The sequence below is a fragment of the Cervus canadensis genome, chromosome 18, assembly GCF_019320065.1.
Source record: "Cervus canadensis isolate Bull #8, Minnesota chromosome 18, ASM1932006v1, whole genome shotgun sequence".
Lineage (NCBI taxonomy): Eukaryota > Metazoa > Chordata > Mammalia > Artiodactyla > Cervidae > Cervus > Cervus canadensis.
The window spans coordinates 41,489,824-41,515,087 of record NC_057403.1 but is presented as its reverse complement, the minus strand read 5'-3'; the positions used below and the strand labels follow the sequence as shown (position 1 = coordinate 41,515,087).

The 25,264-nt window shown below is 39.1% G+C and overlaps 2 protein-coding genes across 3 annotated transcripts in view; one reads left to right on the top strand and one right to left on the bottom strand.

The window, feature by feature from the left end:
* The window catches only part of OGFOD1 (2-oxoglutarate and iron dependent oxygenase domain containing 1), a 29,698-nt gene extending 18,537 nt beyond the window's left edge, over nt 1-11,161 (bottom strand). The window contains exons 1-4 of one of the 2 annotated variants that reach the window (XM_043434834.1): nt 10,935-11,161; nt 7,102-7,247; nt 3,651-3,697; nt 925-1,025 (exon numbers count right to left, since the gene is read on the bottom strand). In XM_043434834.1, the coding sequence (XP_043290769.1) occupies nt 925-1,025; nt 3,651-3,697; nt 7,102-7,247; nt 10,935-11,088 (448 nt within the window). In that variant the 5' untranslated portion in view covers nt 11,089-11,161. The remainder of the gene's footprint in view (nt 1-924; nt 1,026-3,650; nt 3,698-7,101; nt 7,248-10,934) is intronic. The other variant, XM_043434835.1, reaches the window with a different exon arrangement.
* A 167-nt stretch (nt 11,162-11,328) lies between these two features.
* Nucleotides 11,329-25,030, top strand: NUDT21 (nudix hydrolase 21). Its single transcript, XM_043434844.1, has 7 exons — nt 11,329-11,594; nt 15,165-15,365; nt 16,220-16,283; nt 20,513-20,602; nt 22,102-22,177; nt 22,853-22,967; nt 24,750-25,030. Exons 1-7 carry the CDS (start codon nt 11,479-11,481, stop codon nt 24,769-24,771), a joined length of 684 nt encoding a protein of 227 aa, XP_043290779.1. The 5' UTR covers nt 11,329-11,478; the 3' UTR covers nt 24,772-25,030.
* The last annotated feature ends 234 nt before the right edge of the window (nt 25,031-25,264 follow it).

Genomic DNA, 25,264 nt, shown 5'->3' with positions numbered 1-25,264 from the left:
AGGACTCCTAATTCCTCCTGAAGGGACGGAGGTAAGAATCTGATGCACATTTCTGAGCTATTCTTCAGAAAAGACAGCCCCTTCACCACCCAGGTGGAGGATGGCAACGTCAGGCTGACCACAAGCAACACGGAGATCCCAAACTAGTTGGAACCAGAAGGTCAATGACTGAGATTCCTGACCTATCACTGCTACCTCACCACCAACCAATCAGAAGGTCCATGAGCTATCATGCATCTGAAAACCCTCTGCCTTGTCTTTAAAAACCCTTCCCTGAAAGCTACTGGGAAATTCATTTTTTTTTTTTTTTGAGTGTGAGCTGCCCATTCTCCTTGCTTGGCATCCTTATTTTGCTGCAAAGACCACTGTCAAAAGAGTTTGGCTTTATGGGACTTCCCTGGTGATCCAGTGGTTAAGAATCCACCTGCCAATGCAGGGGACATGGGTTCAATCCCTGGTCCGGGAAGATCCCACATGCCACGGAGCAACTAAGCCCTCTTGCTCTAGGGCCCGGGTGCTGCAACAAGAGAAGGCACCAAAATGAGAAGCCCACACATCAAAACTAGACAGTGGCCCACACTTGCAGCAATGACAGAAAGCCCAGGCACAGCAATAAAGACCCAGCACCGCCAAAAAGAAAGAAAGAAAGAAAAAGTCTGGCTTAGTGTGAAGTGGGAACGCTAACCTTGCTTGGTTACAACATGGTCATAGCTTTCATCACACTCCCAAAGAGAACCCTGCCTTATACCTTCCAATAAGATCAACATTTCTCTATCTGAGCTGGGTCAGATCATCCTCACTAAGAAGATCCTAACACTATGCAGGAATACATAGTCTAGGATTTTGCAACACTCACACTGTCTTCCCATATCGTTTAGTTAAAGCCTTTAAATCTCAGTGACAACAAAGTTTTCTCTCTCTTACCTGAGAATTCGTATTTAGCACAGGACATGTCAATGGTTGACTCCAGGTCAATCTTGGAAATGTCTGAAATCCAAGACCGGAAATGTTCAAACAGAATTTTCCTACGAATGTAAACAAAAGATAACTTGTTATACCATGATGGGGGCTCCATTTGGATCTATGCCACAACTATTTTTTCCTGCAGGTTTTAGTTAATTGAAGATCCATTCTTGAGAATGTTCCTTAATTTAAACTTGCCAAGTTTAAGACTAGTAATGCCAGAGAAATAAATGCAAACCTTTCTACTGTAATATATTTTGTTCTACTGTTTCAGCTTTTTTTCTTCATCTTAAATTTATAGTATTGCCCTATCACGATAGCAGTCTGGCCTTTCACAGCAGAATACCAATGTTCTAGTCCAAAGTTACTGACTTCGAGACATGCTTTTCAGCACTAACACTAGCTCTATTATTTAATGAACACTTGGGTAGGTAGCACTGTTCAGGATTAAAAACTTTAAGCTGCAGTAATGGTGACTACTATGCTAATTGTGTAATAATCAATAAACTTTTTTCATAGAAGTTCTGATACTAAGATAATACCAAAGAAAAGATGGTTGAACATTTCCATTTACAGCTAAAGTGGCTCTGAATAGAACTCTAATACAATTTAAGACTCACTCAACTTTGAAATTAGGTTAACTTGGATGGATCACCATTTTGTGTCAATTTTATCTCCATAAAATTGGGGAAAATATTTTTTAAAATATTTTTAAAGGGTTTGTGCTAGTTCAAATTTTGCACATGAAGAGACAATACTGTTTCAATCATCTTAATCCAAAAGTACATAACTGAAATCCCCATAAAATGCAACTGTGCTATTAATAACTAAAGATCAAGTCTCCAGGCTGATCCCCTAAAATTTTATTACCAAATATCTTTTTATACTGTGTACTACCCAATCCAGAACGTTCCAGAATATATTGTATTTGTTAGTTTAACCATAAAAGCCATGTAACTTTTACAGGCAGAGTTGCAAATTAGAAGAGACCAGCAAAGCAAACTGTAAACCAGGCTTCAGGTAAAGTGGGTGGTCAAAGTCTTGAGTCTTAAACGTTTCTGCAACTGATATTATCAAAGCTTTCCATCCCTCTTTTACTGGTAACATCAATTGCCACAAATTTATTCCATAGAAAGCTCTTCCTCTGGTCATCCCACGAAGGTGTCACAAATATAGGGTTATTTTCTGCCATCATTCTCATTTGTTAATAGTATTCATGAGAGAAATAACAGAACCTAATGGGGAAATAAAAAGGTCACCTTTCTGTAAAGACAAGGAATTCCATCTCTCACACCTGTAACAATCTGGCTGTTACCGTTTAGGTATAGAATGTAACTCAATCCCAGAGGAAAGAAATGCTTACCAGAGGGGTGGTGTGAACTAATGAGACAATGCCCTGGAAGCATGGTCATGGGAGAAAAAAGGTCTAAATAACTGTGAACTGTTACCAGTACAGTTAACAAATACTTCAGGTTTTAGAAGAAATAATCTGTGCAGACTGCCACTTACGGAAATATCACGGGGGTGGGGGGAGGGAAATAGAATGAGAAAAAAATAACTTGTATAGATGAAAAATAAACAGCTTTTACGAAGTAACACGTGTCTACTGTAGCAAAACTAGGGGAAAAAATCCTATAATAAGTAAAAAGAAACTTAAAAAAACCTATAGTCCTATTAGCCACATGTAAACATACCATTCCTACAAGTCTTTTTCTTTGTATACACATAGGTATACAAATAAACATTTCTTTTTTTTTAAATGAGATCACACCATGTGTGCTATTTTTAACTTCTTTACTCTTTATATTTTTCTAGCCTATGCCTTTGCCAGCAGTAAGTATCATATTTTATAAATCACTTAGAAAAAACACTGCAAATTAAACTGAGACAAAACATTAATTGTGTGAGATACTGAGTCTCAGAAAGATTAAAATGTTAAAAAAAAAAAAAAGTGTCTTGGAATTGATGAAACAACTACCATACTCACGTGTTGAGTATTTAATGGTATTAGTTCAGTTCAGTCACTTAGTTGTGTCTGACTCTTTGAGACCCCATGGACTGCAGCACACCAGGCTTCCCTGTCCATGAGCAACTCCTGGAGCTTGCTCATTTAATGGTATAGTTTTCCACTTTGCTCTGTACCATCATCTGTATAACTCTTGATGGGTGGCCATTTAATTTGTATGTAATTATTCACTATTATAATAAACAATCTCATATGGAATCTTTGAGCACATCCTTATTTTCACAGGACAAATTCTTGTATATGGAATTATACTACAAAAAGAAAGCATAATTTTAAGGGTTTTGATACATTTTTCAAAACCATCTTCTAAGAAAAATTGCAGCATTGTGTATCTACACTTCTGCCAACACTGGAGCTTTTGTTTTAAATATATGTCAACCTGACAATGTGAAAGATGGTACCGACAGTGTTAATTTGTTTTCCTGGTTACTAACACAGTCATTTTATCACTGAAAACTTTGGCCATGGAATCAGACAGACAAGGATCTGTATCTCAGCTCCATTTTCCCCTAGATAACTTTGAAGAAATTACTACTTTCTGTTTCCTCCTCTACAAAAGGGGACAACAATGCCAACAAAGATGGCATGATGTGACATTTAAAGCACTTACTCCTTTGCCTGGCACATATTAGGCACCCAACAAGTATGAGTACTCCTTTACCTTAAAGCACAGATGTGGGGCTCTCTTCTCTTCTTCAGATCATCAGACTTGACCGTGAAAAAACAAAAACAGGATTTCCTTCATAAATCAGACACACACAGCAGGGCAGTTTGGGGAGGGAGCACGCTGGCAGCCCGGCACTGCCACTGAGAGCCGGACTCTGAAGCCAAGCTGCCTGTGGTTGACGCATGGCCCCCTCCATTTGGCAGCTCTGGGACTTGGGCATGTTGCTTAGCCTCTCTGTGCCTTATTCACTCAATAAATACTTACAAAGGTATTACAGTGGAGCTTATATATTCTTGTGGGGGAAAGACAATAAACATTAAAAGTTGATTATTAGAATAAAAAAGGTGAGAAATGTCAAGGGAAAATAAAGCAGAGTATGAGGGACCAGGAGCGCTGAGAGCAGGGAAGGGCTTGCAGTTATAAATTTGGTGGCCAGGTTAGACTTCATGCACGTGCAGCACAGGCTTGAAGGAAGCTGGGAGGTGTACCCAGGGAAGATTTCAGCAAAGCAGATTCAATGTCCTGAGTGGGAAGAATGCCTGGCTTGTTGAAGAAATCATAGGATGTGGCTTAGCGAGTTGGAGGGAAGCAGCAGGAGGTGGGGCCAAAGATGTAATGGGAGACGTATAACCACTCTGGTTTTTGCTCAGAGAAATGAGAAGCTTAAGGAGAGTTTGAGCAAAACTTTTTAGACCTGAGATGAAATTCACTTAACATAAAATTTACTATTTTAACATCTCCAAGAGTGTAATTCAGGGGACTTTTAGTATTTTCACATGTGCAACTATCACTGAGGCATGCTCAGTTGTATCCGACTCTTTGCGACCCCATGGACTGTAGCCTGCCAGGCTCCTCTGTCCATGGAATTCTCTAGCCAAGAAAACTGGAGTGGGTTGCCATTTCCTACTCCCACTATCTAATTCTAGAATATCTTCATCACACCAAAAAGAAACCCTTTACATATTAGGCAGTCATTCCCCAACGCCACCACCTAGCTCCTGGCAACCACTAATGTTCTCTCTACGTTTTGCTGGTTATTACCTATAAATGGAATCACACTATATGTGGCCTTCTGGGTCTAGCTTCTTTCACTGAGCTTGTTTTCAAAGTTTACCAATGATGCAGCAGTATTTAGTACTTCATTCCTTTTTCTGGCTGAATAATATTCCATTGTATAGACATACCACTTTGATCTATTCATTCATCATCAGTTGATGGACACTGGGTGTTTCTACTTCTTGGCTATTATAAATAATGCTGCTTTGAAATCTGAGCACGAATTTTTATGTGAGCAAATGATTTCAATTTTCTTGGGTCCATTAACATTTTATTTTATTTTTTCAATTAATATTTTAAACAAACACAATGGCTGTAGGTGGGCCAAGGGTAGAAGCTAAGAGTGTAGTTAATCCACCAACAGGATAATCCTGGTGAGAGAAAAGGCTTGGGTCAGGTGACAGCTGTTAGCAGTGGAAGTGAAAAGTGTGTTTTTCTGAATATATTCTGACAGTAGATCCAACAGAATTTTCCAATGGACTGGAGAAGAGGTGTGAGCGAGGAATGAAGGGTGACCTCAAGGTTTCTGGCTTGGGTCACTGGAAAGATTGACTCTCATGAACTGAGATGGGGGGGAAATTGTAGGTGGTGCAGATTAAGGGAGAGAAGACAAGGTGTTTAGTTTTTGAAAGTGTGAAACACTTAACAGATATCCAAAAGTGGAGGCAAAGCCATGAGACTTCCTGAAGTCTCCAAGGCAAAAGTCCTAGAGTATTCTGTCATTAAGAAGCCAAGTACCAAAGGAAGACCTGCTGAAGGGAACTAAGAAGGACTTGCCAGTTAGGTAGAAGGAAAATGAGAGTGAACGTAAAGTATCCTGAATGTAAAGTGAAAAACAACAACAAAAAAAAATCAGGCTACTCCTAATGACTAACTTGGTTAGGAGAACTAGAAGTTGTTATAGACCCAATTATCGAGTCAATTCATAGCACAAGCAAACAAAAAGGGCTATAAGTGAAGTTTGATGGTACAGGAGATGGAAAGCAGGTTTATATTTACTGTCTTCAGATGAAGAAGTCCCACAGTGAGCATAGTGAAAAATTATTCACAGAAGTTCCATTAAGCACTGTGGGGATCTAAAGTAATGGCTTCTTCTTTTTCCCTCATTACCTTAGGGCCATTTTTACTATTTTGCCTCTCACGGACTTCACAGAAGTATTTCCCATCTACTGAATTGCATTAAGTAAAAACCAGTTTGGCTTCTCAGTTTCAGTAACTGGATATGCATATAGCCCCAAATCAACAAAAGAGGCCTAGTGTTATCAAAGCTGATACAATTACAAAGATAGATGACTATGATTTTTATCAACTTATACAACTTCACTATGGATAAAAGCTATTTTTCATTAGATTTCCAGAATTAAGAAGAGAACATCATTTGTATATTTAACCAGATTAAATCGTACATATAAAAGGCCCAAAGATAGACAGCGTGGGGGACACAACCAGCTGGAGTGCAAAAGACTAAACTTAAGACAGAGGAATTTGTTACTTTTACCCTAGATAAGAAGAAATAAAAGGGAAAATGGAAAGAAAACAAGATAGTTCTTCATCCTCACTTTTTTGTGATTTTAAGGGCTGTCTTTAAGGTTTTATAAAGATCTCCAAGAGTGATGTACACCACGCAATGAAAAATACCTCCCCAAACTGGGCAAACCAATGACCTATATATTTTCAAACCTAGCATGGGCCTGGCTTGTAACAGCAGGAAAACAAGCCTTGATTTTGAGAGTCTTCTGTCAAATTCAATTGTCCACCAATTTAAAAAGATTAGATCTAACTCTCTACAAGACATATGGCAATACATAAATCCACCTAAACAAAAGACCCGAAGTCAAAACTTTAATTGGTTAGTGGCTCAGAGAGTAAAGAATCTGCCTGCAATGCAGGAGACCCAGGTTCAATCCCTGAGTCAGGAAGATCTCCTGGAGAAGGGAATGGCAACCCACTCCAGTATTCTTGCCTGGGAAATCCCATGGACAGAGGAGCCTGGCAGGCTACAGTCCATGGGGTCACGAAAGAGTCAGATATGACTGAGCAACTAATGCACTATCTTCCAATGTACTACTCTCTTTATTATATCACTCCCCAAAATGTACTTATCAGCTTACTGTACTTCTTGACTATCTTTCACCATCACTACCACCTCTATAATTTAAAATTTTAAAGGCTTTCAGGGCAGGAACTGGCGAAGACTCCCCCATAATAATTAATACCTAACACATAGTGCTCAGGTTATGTTAAATAAATGAATGTTTTTAACAATGTCAAGACCAGGACCCCCAGTGGCAAACCCAAACTAAAACCTCAAGTCGATAAGGTATTGAATGATTTTTATAGAAAACGACTTTCTGAAGTGGAAAAGCTAATGTGAAAGGGGCAAAAATACCTGCTGGAACTTATATAAATCGTTATACTTTTCATGGAAGTCCAAGTTCAAAAGTTCCTTCTGAAGTCCTTCCAAGAAGTTTTGGCTTTGGATGAAGTTTGGGATCACACAGTGAAGAAAGGGGTCCATCTCCATGACAATCGCTTCTGTTGGGAAGAAAGTGTTATCTGTGACTTTTCCTTCTTGTATTTTTGACTCATGAATAGCACAGCAGAGAGAATACAAAAGGGATGGTGATGAATTTTCAGAAACTTAGTACCTAAAGTCAAAGATTTGGAGGAAGAACTATGAGTTCTTTTTCTTTTCTCTTCCCACTCAATACTACTTTTCAAAGGTATTGTGCTTAACAATGTTAGGCCTTAAGATGAATATAGGTGATGTCACTGAATTAAGACTCCTGCTCTTTTGGAGAGTTTTTTAGTTCACTGATTACTCACTCAGCTGAATGCATTTTAGTCTTAATTCATTTCCCCCTAAACTCCAAGTCAAAGTAGCAAATTAAGAAAAGAATAGCAATACTGGCTGACAATTTTTTTCAATCCTTTTTCTTTCCCTAAGGTACTGCTAGAGGAAGTCACTATATATATATATATATATATATATATTTTTTTTTTTTTTTTCTTTTTAAATAGGGTCAGGTATAACCTCCTCTGGGACTTCCCTGGTGGCTCAGACGGTAAAGCATCTCCCTACAATGTGGGAGACCCAGGTTCAATCCCTGGGTCAGGAAGATTTCCTGGAGAAGGAAATGGCAACCCACTCCAGTATTCTTGCCTGGAAAAATCCCATGGACGGAGGAACTTAGTAGGCTACAGTCCATGGGGTCGCAGAGTCGGACACGACTGAGAGACTTCACTTTCACTTTTCATTTTATAACCTCCTCTAACTCCTTTAGTTTTATCTCAACGTTTTACCCACTAAGGCTGGTGGGAGAGATTATGTACCCCTCTAATAAAACTCACCGCTGCCACCACGCACCAGGCGCCAGGCACAGTAGGGCTTCATAGTGTAAAGCTTACAGGTGTTATCTTGTTTAGTCTTTTCAGCAGTTTTAAGGTAGACCCCATCACTATCTCTATCCCACACAGAAGGAAACTACAAAGTGCCTGGTGCACAGAGCTTAAACATGAAGCCATCACTTTATATGTGCATCCTGAACACCCAAGACTCAGCTCCTTAAAGCACTTAACAATGAAGTGTTAATGAAACAAAAAACCTGACAAACTTTAGAAGCGAAAGTATGATGCATTAAGCAGAGTCCTTATCTTACAAGGTGATATTTGAAGCTGAGGATGAAATAATTTGAGGCAGGTTCCTTCCTTTGTTCAAACCATGTTACTTCCGTGGGTCATGCTGTTGAACTACAGGCTGGCAAAACTGAGCAAGCCCAGGTGCCTACTATCAGGCAGCTCTCAACAAATGCTCTGGCTACGCTATCACAGGACAAACAAGCATCACCTTCAGAGAAAAAACCTGCAAAAGCCACTTGCCTAGGTGTCCAAATGCTTACTAGTCCTTACTCAGAAAAATATGTATTGATATACGCAGGCATTAGCTCATTAATCACTCTCATTTTCCCAAAGAAATATTATTGATTAAAAGGCAAAATGGTTGTCCAAGGAGGCCTTACAAATAGCTGAGAAAAGAAAAGATGGGAAAGACAAAGGAGAAAAGGAAAGACAGACCCATTTGAATGCAGTTCCAAAGAATAGCAAGGAGACATAAGAAAGCCTTATCAGTGATCAATGCAAACAAATAGAGGAAAACATCAGAATGGGAAAGACTAGAGATCTCTTCAAGAAAATTAGAGACACCAAGGGAACATTTCATGCAAAGATGGGCACCATAGGAACAGAAATGGTATGGACCTAACAGAAGCAGAAGATATTAAGAAGAGGAGGCAAGAATACACAGAAGAACTAAACAAAAAAGATCTTCATGACCCAGATAACCACGATGGTGTGATCACTCGCCTAGAGCCAGACATCCTGGAATGTGAAGTCAAGTGAGCCTCAGGAAGCATCATTATGAACAAAGCTAGTGGAGGTGATGGAATTCCAGCTGAGCTATTTCAAGTCCTAAAAGATGATGCTGTGAAAGTGCTGCACTCAATATGCCAGCAAATTTGGAAAACTCAGCAGTGGCCACAGGACTGGAAAAGGTCAGTTTTCATTCCAATCCCAAAGAAAGGCAATCCCAAAGAATGCTCAAACTACTGCACAATTGCACTTATCTCACACAATAGCAAAGTAATGCTCAAAATTTTCCAAGCCAGGCTTCAACAGTATGTAAACTGTGAACTTCCAGATGTTCAAGCTGGTTTTAGAAAAGGCAGAGGAACCAGAGATTAAATTGCCAACATCCATTGGATCATTGAAAAAGCAAGAGTGTTCCAGAAAAACATCTACTTCTGCTTTATTGACTATGCCAAAGCCTTTGACTGTGTGAATCACAACAAACTGTGGAAAATTCTTAAAGAGATGGGAATATCAGGCCACCTTCTCTGTCTCCTGAGAAATCTGTATGCAGGTCAAGAAGCAACAATTAGAACTGGACACGGAACAACAGACCGGTTCCAAATCGGGAAAGGAGTACGTCAAGGCTGTATATTGTCACCCAACTTATTTAACTTATATGTAGACTACATCATGCCAAATGTGGGCTGGAAGAAGCACAAGCTGGAATCAACATTGCCAGGAGAAATATCAATAATCTCAGATACGCAGATGACACCACCCTTATGGGAGAAAGTGAAGAACTAAAGAACCTCTTGATGAAAGTGAAAGAGGAGAGCGAAAAAGTTGGCTTAAAACTCAACATTCAGAAAACAAAGATCATGGCATCTGGTCCCATCACTTCATGGCAAATATATGGAGAAACAATGGAAATAGTGAGAGACTTTATTTTCTGAGGCTCCAAAAGCACTGCAGATGGTGACTGCAGCCATGAAATTAAAAGACGCTAGCTCCTTGGAAGCAAAGTTATGACCAACCTAGATAGCATATTAAAAAGCAGAGACATTACTTTGCCAACAAAGCTCTGGTCTAGCCAAAGCTATGGTTTTTCCAGTAGTCATGTATGGATGTTAGAGTTGGACTATAAAGAAAGCTGAGCGCCAAAGAATTGATGCTTTTGAATTGTGGCGTTGGAGAAGACTCCTGAGAGTCCCTTCGACTGCAAGAAGATCCAACCAGTCCATCCTAAGGGAAATCAGTCCTGAATATTCATTGGACGGACTGATGCTGAAGCTTAAACTCCAATACTTTGCCACCTGATGCAAAGAACTGACTCACTGGAAAAGACCCTGATGCTGGGAAAGATTGAAGGTGGGAGGAGAAGGGCGACCGAGAATGAGATGGTTGGAGGGCATCACCAACTCGAGTGATGGACAGGAGTCTGAGTAAGCTTCGGGAGTTGGTGATGGACAGGGAAGCCTGGCGCGCTGTAATCCATGGGGTCGCAAAGGGTCGGACACGACTGAGAGACTGAACTGATCTTAGTTTACACGGTAAGGAGCTGAACCCATTGCCCAACGACGCACAAACAGCGAAGAAGATGCTAACTCGCTAGTCTCTAATACCAGAATTTCCACCAACTTGCATGCCCTCTACTTTCTGAAACTTCCTGGCCTACATTTCTTCCTCTATTGGTTTCTAAAGCCAAATGAACTTGGATTAAAAAGGGACAGCAGGCCAGGCAGGAGAGTCGGAGGCGGCCAAAGTCACGTTCTCTCCAAGAGCCTCTTGTATTGTAGCCTTGTTGCTCGACTGCCAGGACTTTTTCAGAGGCCCCCAACCCGGCGCTGCGCCTCCCTCATCACAGCGCCCGCTTACCGTGGCGGAATGGCGTCCTGCGACTCCAGGCCTCAGCCACTTGCTTTTTCAAAGCTTCCTCTGTGACAGCATCCGAAAACTTCGCCATCACCTCCTTCTTTCCTTTTTTCCCCGCCCGGTCAGAACCGGGCTCAGCAGGCCGCTTTCCGTTCATCTCTTCTACAAGACCCACGCCAGGCTGAAGTAGCAGCTCTTTTCTTAAAGAGACTATAATCCCCAGAATGCCTCCTTGCCCGTGTTTCCCTACCGCTATCCAATAGAAAGCACCGAGGTAGAGGAAGGCGGAACCAATACCTGATTTACCAATGGAAGCTCCAGATATTGCCGTCATCCCAGCAGTGATTGGGTCGTTGGGGATAGGAAACCGCCTTTCTACTTCCTGCCGCCAGAGGCTCCGGGTGCACTTCCGGCGTCCGTACGCCTTCTTCGGCGTTCTCTTGTTAATGGTCGGCGGCGGCCGCTGAGTGGGACGCAGATAACCGCTGCTGGGGAAGTCTCACTGCCTCCAGTTTTCCGCTCGCTGCTAGTGCCCGAGCTCGCCAGCATGTCCGTGGTGCCGCCCAATCGCTCGCAGACCGGCTGGCCCCGGGGAGTCACCCAGTTCGGCAACAAGTACATCCAGCAGACCAAGCCCCTCACCCTGGAGCGCACCATCAACCTGTAAGTGCGGCCTGGTCCTCGCGCGCGGTTCTGTCTGCATCCCCTTGGCCGTGAGCGCCCCTAAAGACTCCAGTCTTCTGGCGCGCCCTCGGCGGCCTCCTCTTCCTTACCCTCCAGCGCCACAGGTTAGAGCCCTACTTGAGAGGGTTTTCCCTTTCCTGGAATGATGGCTTGTTTCCATGCCCCTGCATTCATTGTAGGAAAACGCTTTGAACTCATTCTTTGCCCACGTCTGTGGAGATAACCAGCCGCAAACCGTGGTGTTTATCCTTTAACGGCGCGTATATGGCATTTTGTGTGTTTTTATTTGCTGTGAGTGGTATAACGTAGTATCGTTTTTTGCCGTTTAGGCTTTGCTTTAACAGTAAGCTTTCGAGATCTAGCTATAACGCGCAGGCTTAGTCTTTTCCTCTGTTGCTTTATTGAGTTTCGGCTCCTGAATACATTTTATTCATCTGCTTAGAGCTGTCTGACTTACCCCATGTTCCGTTCCATGTCCTCGCCGCCTCAGCGACAGCATCCGAGCAGCCAGGAGGCCCCGGCTTTGGGAAGGGGCTGGGGCTTTCAGACCTTGGAGGTAGTAGTTCAGGCTCTAGGCCGTGTCTGACTCTTCGGCGTCCTAGGGACTGCAGACGTCGAGGCTCCTCTGCCCATGGGATTTCCCACGCCATCATACTAGAGTGGATTGACATTCCCTTCTCCAGAGGATCTTCCCGACCCAGGGATCGAACCCGCGTCTCTTGCCTGGCAGGCGGATTCTTGACCACTGAGCCACCTGGGAAGCTCTTTCAGTCCTTGGAGAGGACCAAAATGTAGCTCCAGAGAACCCATTGTGGGCTGTATTTTACTTTTAACATATTATTTTTTAAGCGCTTTAAGCCATTGCATTTCGAAGCCACTCTCAAAAGTAATCTGTGGCAGGAAATTGAAATTTAGTCTATGTCTTGCTCAAGAAATTATCAATATGCTTTTTCTTAAAAAAAAAAAAAAATCATTCTTGAGAGTTTGAGAGGCACCATGGTGCCGAGCTAATGGAGGAAAATGAGCAGTTTATGTTGGTCAGTATTTAAAGGATGCAAGGATTTACTGATTCTGGTGTTTTGGTAGGGCACATTAGGTGTTTCTCTACTTTATTTTCAAATAAATGAAATTTACTCAAAAGGGATTTGAATTGAAAAGATGGTTTTGCTTTATTTGACAGAACAGGTGATGGAAATTTAGGTAATAAAAATGTTGGGTTTATGAAATCTGGAGCTAGTAGATGGTATACCAGTAATAAAATTCCCTAGTGGCTCAGATGGTAAAGTCCGCCCGCAGTGCGGGAGAACAGTTTCAGTCCCTGGGTTGGGAAGATCCCCTGGAGAAGGATATGGCAAACCACTCCATTTTTCTTGTCCAAAGAATCCCATGGACAGAGGACCCTGGCAGGCTATACAGTCCATGGGGTCGCAAAGAGTCAGACACAACAAAGCGAATTCACTTCACTTCATACAAGTAGTAGATACTGTATATGTTAATGGACTTCCCAGGTGGCACTAGCGGTAGAGAATCCACCAGCCAGTGCAGAACAGGAGACACAGGTTTGATCCCTGGGTCATGAAGATCGCCTGGAGGAGGAAATGGCAACTCCAGTGTTCTTGCCTTGAAATTCCCATGGACTGAGGAGCCTGTTGGGCTGTGGTCCATGGGGTGGCAAAGAGTTGGATATGACTGAAGGACTAAGCATACACATACAAGTTAATATTTCTAGCTATTACACTAACAATAGCATTTTAATTTCATATCACACCTTAGAAAAATCCTCATAGTATTCCCATGAAATGGAAAAGGTTAAGTGTTTTTTAAAAAAATGTGAAAGCACAGCTTCTGTATTACTTTCATTGGTTGTTATTGTTAGTGCTCACAGTTCTACCTTGCTTTTAACTTGATTATTCGATTGTTTTGCATCAGGCCATTATGTTGAACTAACTTGGTGAAAATGTTTCCTTTTTTGCTCCATTAAAGTTATGAGTTAATGGATTTGCAGTACTTTCTCTCTCCTGTATGATCACAGTATTCAGAAAGAATTGTGTTGTGAATTCAGTTCACCTGGTTGAGTAATGGCCTAAATTGAAAATAAGTTATCTTTCCTCCAGTGTATTTTATGAAGAAATACTGCATGAATGCTTAGTTTGTAGCAGGCACTGGGATTAATGCTGGGTAGACAGTGGTGAGGAAGTCAGGTGTAGTCCCTGCTTTATAAAGCTCACAGTAGGATGGGAATACTACAGATGTGTCTGGGCTGCCACTGACTTCATAGCTGAACAGTCTTATATTTCATCTTAATGGCATCTCTTGATGTGAGAGCTGGGTTTGCAATAGAGATGTATTAGAGCTGTCTTTAATTCTAATTCAGGTGATGAGAATTGAATGTTAATGTATATAAAGCCTTTTTTTTTTTTTTTTAACCGGAGGGCACAAAGTGCTGTGTGGGGTTGCTGCTACTCATGGTGAAGATGTTAGATTTAGCATTGAGTCTACTGGGGAAGGTCCTAAAATCTTTAGAGCACCTTGGAAATAGTTTGTTTTAGTTGCTTTAGCGCTGCTTCACTTATGCCTGGAATTTGGCTCCTGGGATTAAAGTAATTTTTTTTTTTTTTTTATTTTGGCAACCTTGATTTGTTTCCCCTTCTAAGAATAGCTTAGTGGATTAGTTGTGTAGTTGTTGACTTCTTACTCAAGGTGTTTTGGTAGACAAGATATGTTGGGGACAGGCAAGTGTGGCCAAAGCATTCTTACCCAAAGGCTTATAATCAAAGGCTGCTTTCTGTAAGTCTTATAATCAAAGGGTTACAAGGTGGTACCTGTGATGAAATAAGTTTTTAAACTATTTTTAAGGAAAAAATATTTACTAGGCAAGAAGAAAACTTTTCAATATGTTATATTTTGAATTCTTGATAAGTAGAGAATGTTTATATTACATCTAGTCAGCAAAAGATTGAAATGACGAGAAAGGAAGAATAAAGATACTGAATAGAAGAAATGCTGAAGGCTCAACATCTTAGAAGGGAAAGAAAAGTTCATCTGAAGAAGAAAGGTACCAGAAAACTCTGACGATAGTTGACTGGGACAAATAGAAAATAACTGGGGAGATAATGGAAAGTGGTGGCTCAGTTTGTAGAAAAAGACATCAGCCATTAGCACCCATGATTAATAGAATTTATGATTAGATTGGTAGAGGAGCCCAAGGGCACATTAGCCAGGTTGACAGTGTTAGCATCTAAAACCAGAGAATTGCCAGTTACCCAGATAGCCACTCCTCTATGCATATAAGAGCTTTAAGGATACTGTCACCTATACTTGAGAGTTCAAGTAGGAAGTAGCAGCTTGAGCTAATGAAAGCTCTGGTTTTGGAGTCCAGAGAGCTAGATTCTAATCTCTGCTGTCTTATTAACTAGTTGTTTAATTTTGTTCAAATTCTTTGTCTCTAAGTGCAATATATACACACTTTTTACCAAGGTTTCATGTGATTGGTGTCTGTCCTAGTAATTTATGGTCTACAGTTTTCAGATATCTGTCTTTGGATCACAGGTACCCTCTTACCAATTACACTTTTGGTACAAAAGAGCCCCTCTATGAGAAGGACAGCTCTGTTGCAGCCAGATTTCAGCGCATGAGGGAAGAATTTGATAAAATTGGCATGAGGAGGACTGTAGAAGGGGTTTTGATTGTCCATGAGCACCGGCTACCCCATGTGTTACTGCTACAGCTGGGAACAACGTTCTTCAAATTGTAAGTGTCATTGGAAATGAACAACTTTTAATAAGATGGCTGTTTAATGCAGCTTTAAAATACAGCTTTTGCTTTTAGTCATTTGTCTCAACAAACATGACTGTTACTGGAGTCTTTTGGAAGAGAAGAGAAACTCAAAAGCATTTTTTTCCTCCATTGCAGTGTTCATTTATTGTCTAACTAGAAATCTTCATTTTTCTGTGTATCATTGATGCTAATGATTGAGCTTGAGAGAAGCCCTATGAGACAAAACGAGTCCAAGTTCAATTTCTAGATGTCTTTGTAGCATTACTGAGAACAACTGATACTATTTCTTGCTTAGGATCAATAGTGTTTCCTATTCTTAAAATGCTGTACATTTTTATAGATGATTGTTTAGTTTTCTCAAGTTTATAAATCTCTCAGTATGTTTAGTCCACAACTCTTTGACTAGATTGTACCAAAAAGAGTGTTCTCAAATAGTTGGGAATTTTTTTAAAAAATGCCGCATTCTTCAGATCTAGAGAATGTGGGTCCACTGCTCTCTGGGCATTTCTAGACTCCATTACCACTAGATAACTTCCAGAGAGAAAAAATTGGGATGTACTGGTTTCCAGCAACTATCTGATGTTTATGTTGTGGTACATATTTTGTTTAAGACTAGGGTTTATGTACTGTGAATGTCGTGAATGAACATGAATTCAGTTTTCTGGCACATTCTTCCCCCTGCATTTGACATTTGTTTGCTTTAATTGCCTTATGTGACACCGAAATGTGTTACAAAGCTGCTTGATAGAAATAGTAATTATTGTGTTGTTCCTGTTAACCAAAATTGTTAATACAAGTTGAAAGCTGAAATTTTAACCTTTATACAGACCTGGTGGTGAGCTTAATCCAGGAGAAGATGAAGTTGAAGGACTAAAACGCTTAATGACAGAGGTATTTTTCTGTTTAACCACTTTGATGATTTCATTAATGCTCATCTAAATACCGTCAACTTAATGCATAGTCAGATTTTTTTATGCCTTGAAAAGGATGAGTTTATCTTAAATATTTAGTTTTCTATAAATAACACATAAATCTTAAAGTCTTAGTACAATGTTTATTTTCTCTAAGTTGAACTTATACTTTGTCATAGCATTATTTTCCATTGAAATAGTTGATGTAGCAATATTGGTTAATAAAACAACATTTACTGAGTATTGATTGCTAAGCAGTGTTCTAAGTGCTTTACATGCATAATTCGTTTAAACATCATAACAGCATTAGGAAGTGGGTGCCATTAATCCTGTTTTACTGATAAATTAGGGCACAGAGAGTGCAAGTAGCTTCCTTACTGTTTTACAGCTAGTGTGTGGTGAAGCTGGAGATTTGAATGCAGGTGATTTTATTCCAGAGTAGGTGTCGGAATTTTGACAGGACAGTGATTCCTGTTACATACCTATTTTCATTTTTGCACATATCTGTTAGGCTTTGCCCAGGTTGTACTACTTTTAGAAGCTGTTCTAATGTCTGTCTGTAAAGACGTGGGGCCAGATGCATATAGATGCTGGAGGTTTTTGAGATTGTAGGCTGTTTCATTAATAAATAGTTTTCTTTCTTAGCATCAACCCCCCTTAGCTACAAAACTAATACATATTCTCTGCAAAATCCTTGGCAAATACAGAAAAGAGACAAAACTAATACAAAAAAATAATACAAAACTAATACAAAAAAAATACAAAACCTGTATTTCTTCCACTTTGACTTGTCTTTTTAGTATTTCTAAAATGCATTGTTACTCTTAAATGTTGTGCTGTGTTTGAACTTTCATTTATATACTGTAGATTGGACCTACCTGCTTACCTCAGTTTTTTCTTATAACTCCACCAAAAAACATTAAAGGGGTTTTAGAAAGATAAAAGTCCACTAGGTTGATGGAGTGTAAAATGAGACAGTAACAAGGAAAAACTGTTTGAAGGTAGAAGGCAGATGAGCGAATCATAATTGACTTAGTCAAAACCTCAGCCTCCCAGAAGGGTAGTCAAGGACTCAGCACTCTAGAACATCAGAAAAGCTTAGGAATTGGGGGTGCCTGTGGAAGAGGGGGTGTGCATGGACTGAAAGCTGAATTGACAGGCAGTCTTCATGAGATTATTGATGTACCTAGATCATCTTCCCTACTTTACATTTAGGCAAAGACTGGCTGCTGGTTAATTCTTGGTAGAGGTTGAATTGGAAAACACTTAAGCAATGGACAAGTTAAGGAGGTGGGAGAGTTAAGTGAGGTTACGTCCTACATAGTGAGACTTTTGCTCGGCTGATAGTGTTAACAGCTAGTTTTACACACAGCAGGCTGAAGATGAGAGGGTGGCTTTTTTTTTCCCCCTGGAGAAAATGGAGAGTTCCAAAAAATACTTTTATGATAGATAATATTTGGAAACCTCCCCAAAGAACTAGGGTAGCCTTGTCACTTATGTACACAGAGTTGTCAGTTACGCAGCTTATTTTACCCTTAATTGCGAGCAGGTAACCAGTATCACCGGGCTTTTGGGGAAAACTTCTAAACAGAAAAGAGCAAAAGAAGCAAAGGGAACTTAGCAGAAACAGAAAATTCAGTTATCAGCAGAATTACAGTTAATATTATTGATGTGATAAAAGGAGATATTGTATCTGTAGAACAGTGTGCGTGTTCTACACACTAACAGCAACAGTAGAAAAGGCTACGTAGCCAACAAAAAAGGACGCATGAGTAATTTTTTTACAAGGCAGAATTAAAAATTCAGTAGCGAGTTAAAAAATTGAGTTGAAATCTACCAGAAAGTAGAACAAAAAGAACATAGGTAAGAGAAAAGGATCAGTATAAACTGTGCAAACAACAGGGACCTACTGCATAGCACAGAAAGCTGTATTCAGTATCTTGTAATAGCCTGTAATGGAAAAGAACTGAGAAAGGATATGTATGTATTTATATGTGTAACTGAATCAGGTTGCTGCACACCTGAAACGTTGTTAAGCAACTATAATTCAATTAAAAATTAAAATCTAACCTGGATAAATAAAACAGAGGAAAAGGAATTAGCAAAGCAGTAATTCAAGAAAGTTTCCCAAACCTAGTCATCAGTTTTTGGATTGAAAAGACCTACTGGCCTTCTCTTTAGAAAAAGGGTAAAGAGAAAAATCCTGAAAGTTTCCAAAGTTGGGGAGAAGGAATGGGTAGACCTGGGTTAAATACAAAAACATCAAAGTCAGAAATGGCATCAGCCTCCCAGAAACAATAGCAGAAGCTAAGTCATCATGGAGCATACCTTCATAAATCTGAAAGTACATAGTTTCCATCTGAGACTTTTTATCTAGTCAAACTATAAGTCAAGTGTGCTGATAAAGTTATTTCCAGCCCGGCAGAGTTTCTAAAAAGGTGATGTCTTTTGTACCTTTTTTTAGGAAGCTAGTGGAGGATATTAACCACCAAAATGAAAGAATGAACAAAGAAAGAAGGGGCAGGGTTAAGAATATAGAGAGGATCTAATAACACAGGAGAGAGAACAAGGGAAGCCCTAGAACTCCAGCTGTGAATCAGGGCTGAGAGCAACTACAGATTGAAGCAGGATGATAGAAAAATGTCTCTTAGAAAAATAGAATAATATTTGATAGACTAATGTTTGAATTGAGAAGAAATTTAAGTTCTTGTGGAGAATGTGGGGAATGAATTAGTGATAGTAAATGAAATGAGTTATTATCTCTGAAGGAAAGGATAGTTGTTCAAGTAGGGATGTGTAATTATAGTTTAGTAAATGCTCTGCTGATTCACCAAGTCATATTAAATACTGAATATTGATTTAAATACTGACAATGGGAGCATAGTAGAAGAGAAAGTATGAGTGGGGAATATGGTTTTAAGATCTAAAGTCTTGTTCCACAGTAGAGGGTGTTAAATTTTTTAAAAGATTTTTAAAAATGAAAAGCAATCAAGAAATGATCATAAAAGATAAAAATGTAACTATTAAAAAGTACAGTAGAGAACTTGACAAATACTACCTCAGCCAGGTGATCAAGGTTAATATCAGTGATAAATCATGTTAATGGAATGTACCCTTGCAATGATGTGATGAGAATGAAACTTTACCTCTGTGATTTTCCTTCCCCAATTACCTGAAATCTCAGTCTAATAGAGGGACATTCTATAATACAAAATACCTAACTCCTACTCCTCGAAACTGTGAAGGTTATCAAAAATAAGGAAAGTTTGAGAACCTGTCAGTCTTAGAGAAGCCTAAGGAGAAATGCAAATATAATGTAATATCCTGGGTGGGATTCTGGAACTGAAAAAAAGACATTAGGTAAAAATGAAGGTTATCTGATGAAAATATGGAATTCAGTTAATAATAAGGTTATTGGTGTTGGTTCCTTGGTTGTGACAAATACGCTATCTTAATGTACATGTTAATAGTAGGGAAAACTGGCTGTGGGATATTTGGGAAGTCTCTTCAATCTGTACATGCTCTCAGCTCTGATTCACAGCTGGAATTCTAGGGCTTCCCTAGTTCTAGGCTTCAACTTTTCTGTAAACCTAAAACTGAGATAAACAGTTTATTTAAAAACAAGAAGAATGTTTTTAAAAATGGAGGCAAATATCAGGAGGGCAAACGGCTAAGAGTTGAAAGTTGTAGCCAGTGGGAATGGTAAAGTGGGACAGTTAACTGCTCTTTCTCATCATGAACTTTGTAAAACCATTTTTGGCTAATTAAAATATGTAGAGCATAGCTCTGATTAAGTTAAATTTAATCTATGATATACAGATTTATAGAAATGAAAACTGAGTTTTGCATACTTATTTCTGTAGCTTGGTTAGGTGGGTGATTTACAAAAGCCGTAGTTGATGCTAGAAAACTGATGGATGTCGTTGGCTGATACAGGCAATTAATTCTTTGGTTTTCAGTGCCAAGACCTAGAACAGATGGGTTGGTCCTCCATCATTATGTTGTTGCTAGCTTGCCAGTTTTGAACGAATAGTTTATGTCTTGGGCAGAATGACACAGGTAAATTACAGAAAGGAAATTTATATGGGGGGCATATTAGCTATTTGTCTCTATTAGGAGTGTTGTAAAAAATACCTTCTTCACTGAAGAAGGATATTCATTGGTATGTATATTTAGTTGTTTACCGGCTCTGTCATTTCTTTTTGGCAGATACTGGGTCGTCAAGATGGAGTCCTGCAGGACTGGGTCATTGATGACTGCATTGGCAACTGGTGGAGACCAAATTTTGAACCTCCTCAGGTCAGTGTTCAGTTATATTTGCTGGGCATTTGGGGAAGTAGGAAACTGATTTAATTCTAGCCATTTAGAAAGTTCGTAATAGAATTTGACTTGGAATTTCCTTTTTTCTCTCGTTAATTTAAATTAAAAAATAAAAGCCAAGCATTTTTTCTTTGAAAGGAAAATTTCAAATATATACAGAAATAGCATAGTAAAAGTGAACAAATCCCATTAGCTGTCACTCACCCCCACCAATTAGCTCATGGTCATACTTCAGCAATCCTATTCCTTTTGACTGCTCCGTCCCTGCTGTCCACACTTTGGCTGTTTTGAAGCACGCTCTCCTCACTGGATCTCTGATGGCCAGTGTGCGTGGTTTTCATGGTCATGTAAGGTACCTCCAAAGCCTGGGGTAGCTAGCTGTCTTGATTCATTAATCCCTAGGAATGGCTCTGGTATGGAATTAGTGCAGTCGGAGGACTGTTTAGGTTCCGTTGGGATGGCACAGTGAGAAATAGGCTTTTCCAATTAGGTAAGAGTTAGATAGACTCCTTGGATCCTGGCATCATTGCTTAGCTATATCATTATGGGAAGGATACTTAGTCCCTTTGCACAAGTTTCTTACAGAAATGGGGGTGCTGATACCTCCTTTTGGCAGCCTCTGTTTTTATCTTCCTTTCCCGTTACGCCTGTTTTTAGCACTTTTTTTTTAATTCCCCTGCCCTCAAATACTTCAGAAAGGAAAGTAGGCTTCTCTGAATGTATTATGGGGAGATGTAGGAGAGGTTTCATTATGTGTGCACAGGAGAAGAAAAAGAAATCTTTATCTTAGACTTTTGGAATTCTCTGTGTAAAATTCTTCTTTCTCAGGTAGCAACCTTCCCTCTGTAATTCTCTTCTTCCTTTACATTCTTCAAAATGTTTTCTCCATTTTCACAAACAATTTGACTTTGTTCAGCTGACAGAGACCGCTCATCCAGTGTTCCTGCAGCACTGTCTCATGTTGGGGGTGTGGTGATTGTGGGGAGAAATTTCCTGTCGAGCACCTCATTGTATTTAAACTTTTTATTTAGTAAACATGGTCTGCATCAGGATTCTAGCAAATTTAACTTTGTAATGATATGTTTTTAAAAGAACTTTTATTATAAATATGTCAAATTTCATTGTGTTTAAACTTCTCAACCTGTAGTTTCTGCGACTGAATCATTTACTGCTTGATATTTTATATTTATTAAAGCATGTATTTATTAGTTCATCCATTAGGTACCAGATCTATTAGGTAAAGGGAAAACTAGAAAGGATTCTTCTTCAGGCAGTTTACACTGTATTGGGGGATAAACACGTAAGAAATAGATGAAGTCATGGTGTACATGTTAAAATTCTGTTGGGGTTATAAAGAAGTTGGTCTTCAGGCCTGATACTTGAGCTTAGAGTCTGAAATGGGAAAAGTTGGTCAGTGGAGGCATGGGAGGTGTCAGGGATGTCTTGGCAACTACAAATTATTCTCTTTGTTATTTTAGTACCCATATATTCCTGCACATATTACAAAACCTAAGGAACATAAGAAGTTGTTTCTGGTTCAGCTTCAAGAGAAAGGTAAGTTACTTTGTTTTGAAGGCAGACATCTAAAAACTTCTGTAGTGTAATTTCAAGGGTACCTCTATTTGTGTTTTTCCTCAAGTTACTTGAATTTGGGGATTTATCATAAAACTAAAAACACATACCATTTTTATCCAGAATTACCTAGTTTTTCTTGCATATACCAGTTATGTTACAGGGGAAGAGTAAGTAACTAGAGCCAAAAATATCAGACTATAGTATTTTTAGTAACTGTTCAATTGCTGGTATTGATTTTCACATTGTGGTAAACTGAAAATTTTAGGAGACAGATAAATTGAATTTTTTTTTAATAGAATCTTTAGCTCTGTTGTGCACATTAACAACTAATTACTCTGGTTTTTGATACTTTTAAAATGGAATTCAAAATAAATTAGAAGATCAGGGGTCTCCTCCCCTTTCTCCCAGAGCCAGCACTCGTAAGGTGCTCTTGGTTGTTAACAGCATGGATTTCTTTAGAGTCCATTTCAAAGCTGTGACTAACCTTTGCTTAAAAGACCACCAGAATGTGTTAATGAGAATTTTTTTTTCCTCAGAAATTTCTCAAATGTAAAATTGATGATTATTAGTGAAGTAGAAGCAGTGATTATCTAAGGAAGTATAGAAAACAAATACTGTTTTTATTTTAGCCAATGAACACTGTTTTTGTTTTAGCCTTGTTTGCAGTCCCTAAAAATTACAAGCTGGTAGCTGCACCACTCTTTGAACTGTATGACAATGCCCCTGGATATGGACCCATCATTTCTAGTCTCCCCCAGCTTTTGAGCAGGTATGGAAAGTTGGGCTTTTTGTGTTTGCTTCATCTAAACTGCCGGATTTAAAAAAATTCAAGCCACTTGAGGAGGGATAGTTCATAAATTTTGGTCTTCAAGGAAACTAAGACAGTAGATGGATCCCTAGGTCTTGTGTAGATTAAGCCAAAGATGACTGTGTCCTTAGACCTTAAGTTGCAGCATGACATTCTGGTATTTGTGCATCTGTTCTTCTCCATATCTGCTATTTTCCATAGGTAAGTTTGAAATCTTCATTCAAAGAAGAGATGGTAAAATCGTAGTTGACAATGTATAATAAATATGATGGGAGTTATGTATATAAAACTGTGGAGAATTGAATCTCTTGTTGTAATGAGTATTCTCATTACTCACTGGGAAATCTATTCAGGTCCAAGTTGGGGCATGTAGGATTAAGTCCTGAATTTTTACATGGAGTTTAATTTTTTTTTTTTAAGGCAGATGGAGTGATGAGAAATATGTGTTGTTTTGTTTTTTCAATTGACTTGTACTGGTTGAGGTCCTTGTCAATAACAGATAGGACTCATAGAATAACATAATGGTTAATAATATGGATTCTACAGTCAGTGTGTGGATTTGAATTCCACCTTCTTTGCTTCCTGGCAGTGTGGTCTCTGACAAATTATTATACCTATTTCTTCACCTGTAAAGGGGGATGGTAGACCCAGCTTCATAGATTTATAAGGACTAAGTGAAATAACACATAATAAAGTACTTAGAATAATGCCAGGTAAGTGCTTAACAAATGTTACTTTATTTATTTATTTATTTTTGATCTCTTTATTCCTACCTTTATTTATTTATTTATTTTTATTAGTTGGAGGCTAATCACTTCACAGCATTTCAGTGGGTTTTGTCATACATTGATATGAATCAGCCATAGATTTACACGTATTCCCCATCCCGATCCCCCTTCCCACCTCCCTCTCCACCCGATTCCTCTGGGTCTTCCTAGTGCACCAGGCCCGAGCACCTGTCTCATGCATCCCACCTGGGCTGGTGATCTGTTTCACCATAGATAATATACATGCTGTTCTTTCGAAACATCCCACCCTCACCTTCTCCCACAGAGTTCAAAAGTCTGTTCTGTATTTCTGTGTCTCTTTTTCTGTTTTGCATATAGGGTTATCATTACCATCTTTCTAAATTCCATATATATGTGTTAATATGCTGTAATGTTCTTTATCTTTCTGGCTTACTTCACTCTGTATAAGGGGCTTGTGTCATCCATCTCATTAGAACTGATTCAAATGAATTCTTTTTAACGGCTGAGTAATATTCCACAAATGTTACTTTAAAACCAATTTCAGTTGTGATCTTGGCCTTCTGTGAAAGTGTGTTTACTGTGAAATTGGTCTTTCTGTTCTGGCTCAGAAGTCAGACTTCCTCTGTTCCTCTGCTTTGGTCTGTTGATGGGTTACACACTGAAGTATGGGATGTGAAAAAAGTCACGTTATTCATTTATTTAAACGCAGTCAGGTAACAGTAATTGGGCTGGGTGGTCAGAATACAAGGAGGTATAAATGTCTGCTTCCCTCAAGGAAAGTGGATGATCAAACTTACACTATTAGAATTTTTTAAAATTATAAGTATTGAGCAGCATTGAACGTAAGATGTGACAAGTGGAAGAAAAGGGTGTCTATGTAGAAAATGCCCAAAATATCAAGGGAGAGTTTAAATGTCCAGATAAATTTATCTAAGGTAGGAAAAATGTAAATAATACTGTTTTTAATAAAGATATTATTCTTTTTAAAATTCAGATTCAATTTTATATACAACTGAGTTGCTGCACAGCAGAGAAGTAAGAGAAGCCGTCTCTGTGAGCACAGCTATGCACAGTGGAGAGTAAATGTCCCTGAAGTTTTTTTTGGTGTTCTCTCTTTCCCAGTCCTGAAATTACCACCTACTTTCTATTGTCTGAATAGTAAAGTTAATATGAAAAGCTAGATTGTGCTGTAAACAAATGTGATATTGTTCAGTTTACTTTTGGTTCTACACAAATATTTTTTGTACAACATTAAAGAAAGTGGACTTCTTTCTATTTGTTTTTTTGTTGTTTTGTTTTTTAATTTCACATTAAACTTGTAAAATTCTTACAGCCAAGGATTCCTTTTCCCCAACTAGGCAGGTGAATGTTAAGATATAATGCCAGATTAAGGTCAATCAAGCCTGTGGGACTCTTCACTCTGATACCATTCTTGGGGGTATACTTCCAAGACCATGTTGTAGATTTTTGTGATGAGGATCGTCTGTTACTTTGGGGAACTACATTTGC

Excerpts from the sequence above, each read along its gene's own strand:
- NUDT21 (XM_043434844.1), top strand. The coding sequence starts at position 11,479 with ATGTCCGTGGTGCCGCCCAATCGCTCGCAGACCGGCTGGCCCCGGGGA. Across the intron at positions 16,284-20,512 it reads TAAAACGCTTAATGACAGAG|ATACTGGGTCGTCAAGATGG; the intron begins GTATTTTTCTGT and ends TCTTTTTGGCAG. Across the intron at positions 20,603-22,101 it reads CAAATTTTGAACCTCCTCAG|TACCCATATATTCCTGCACA; the intron begins GTCAGTGTTCAG and ends TTGTTATTTTAG.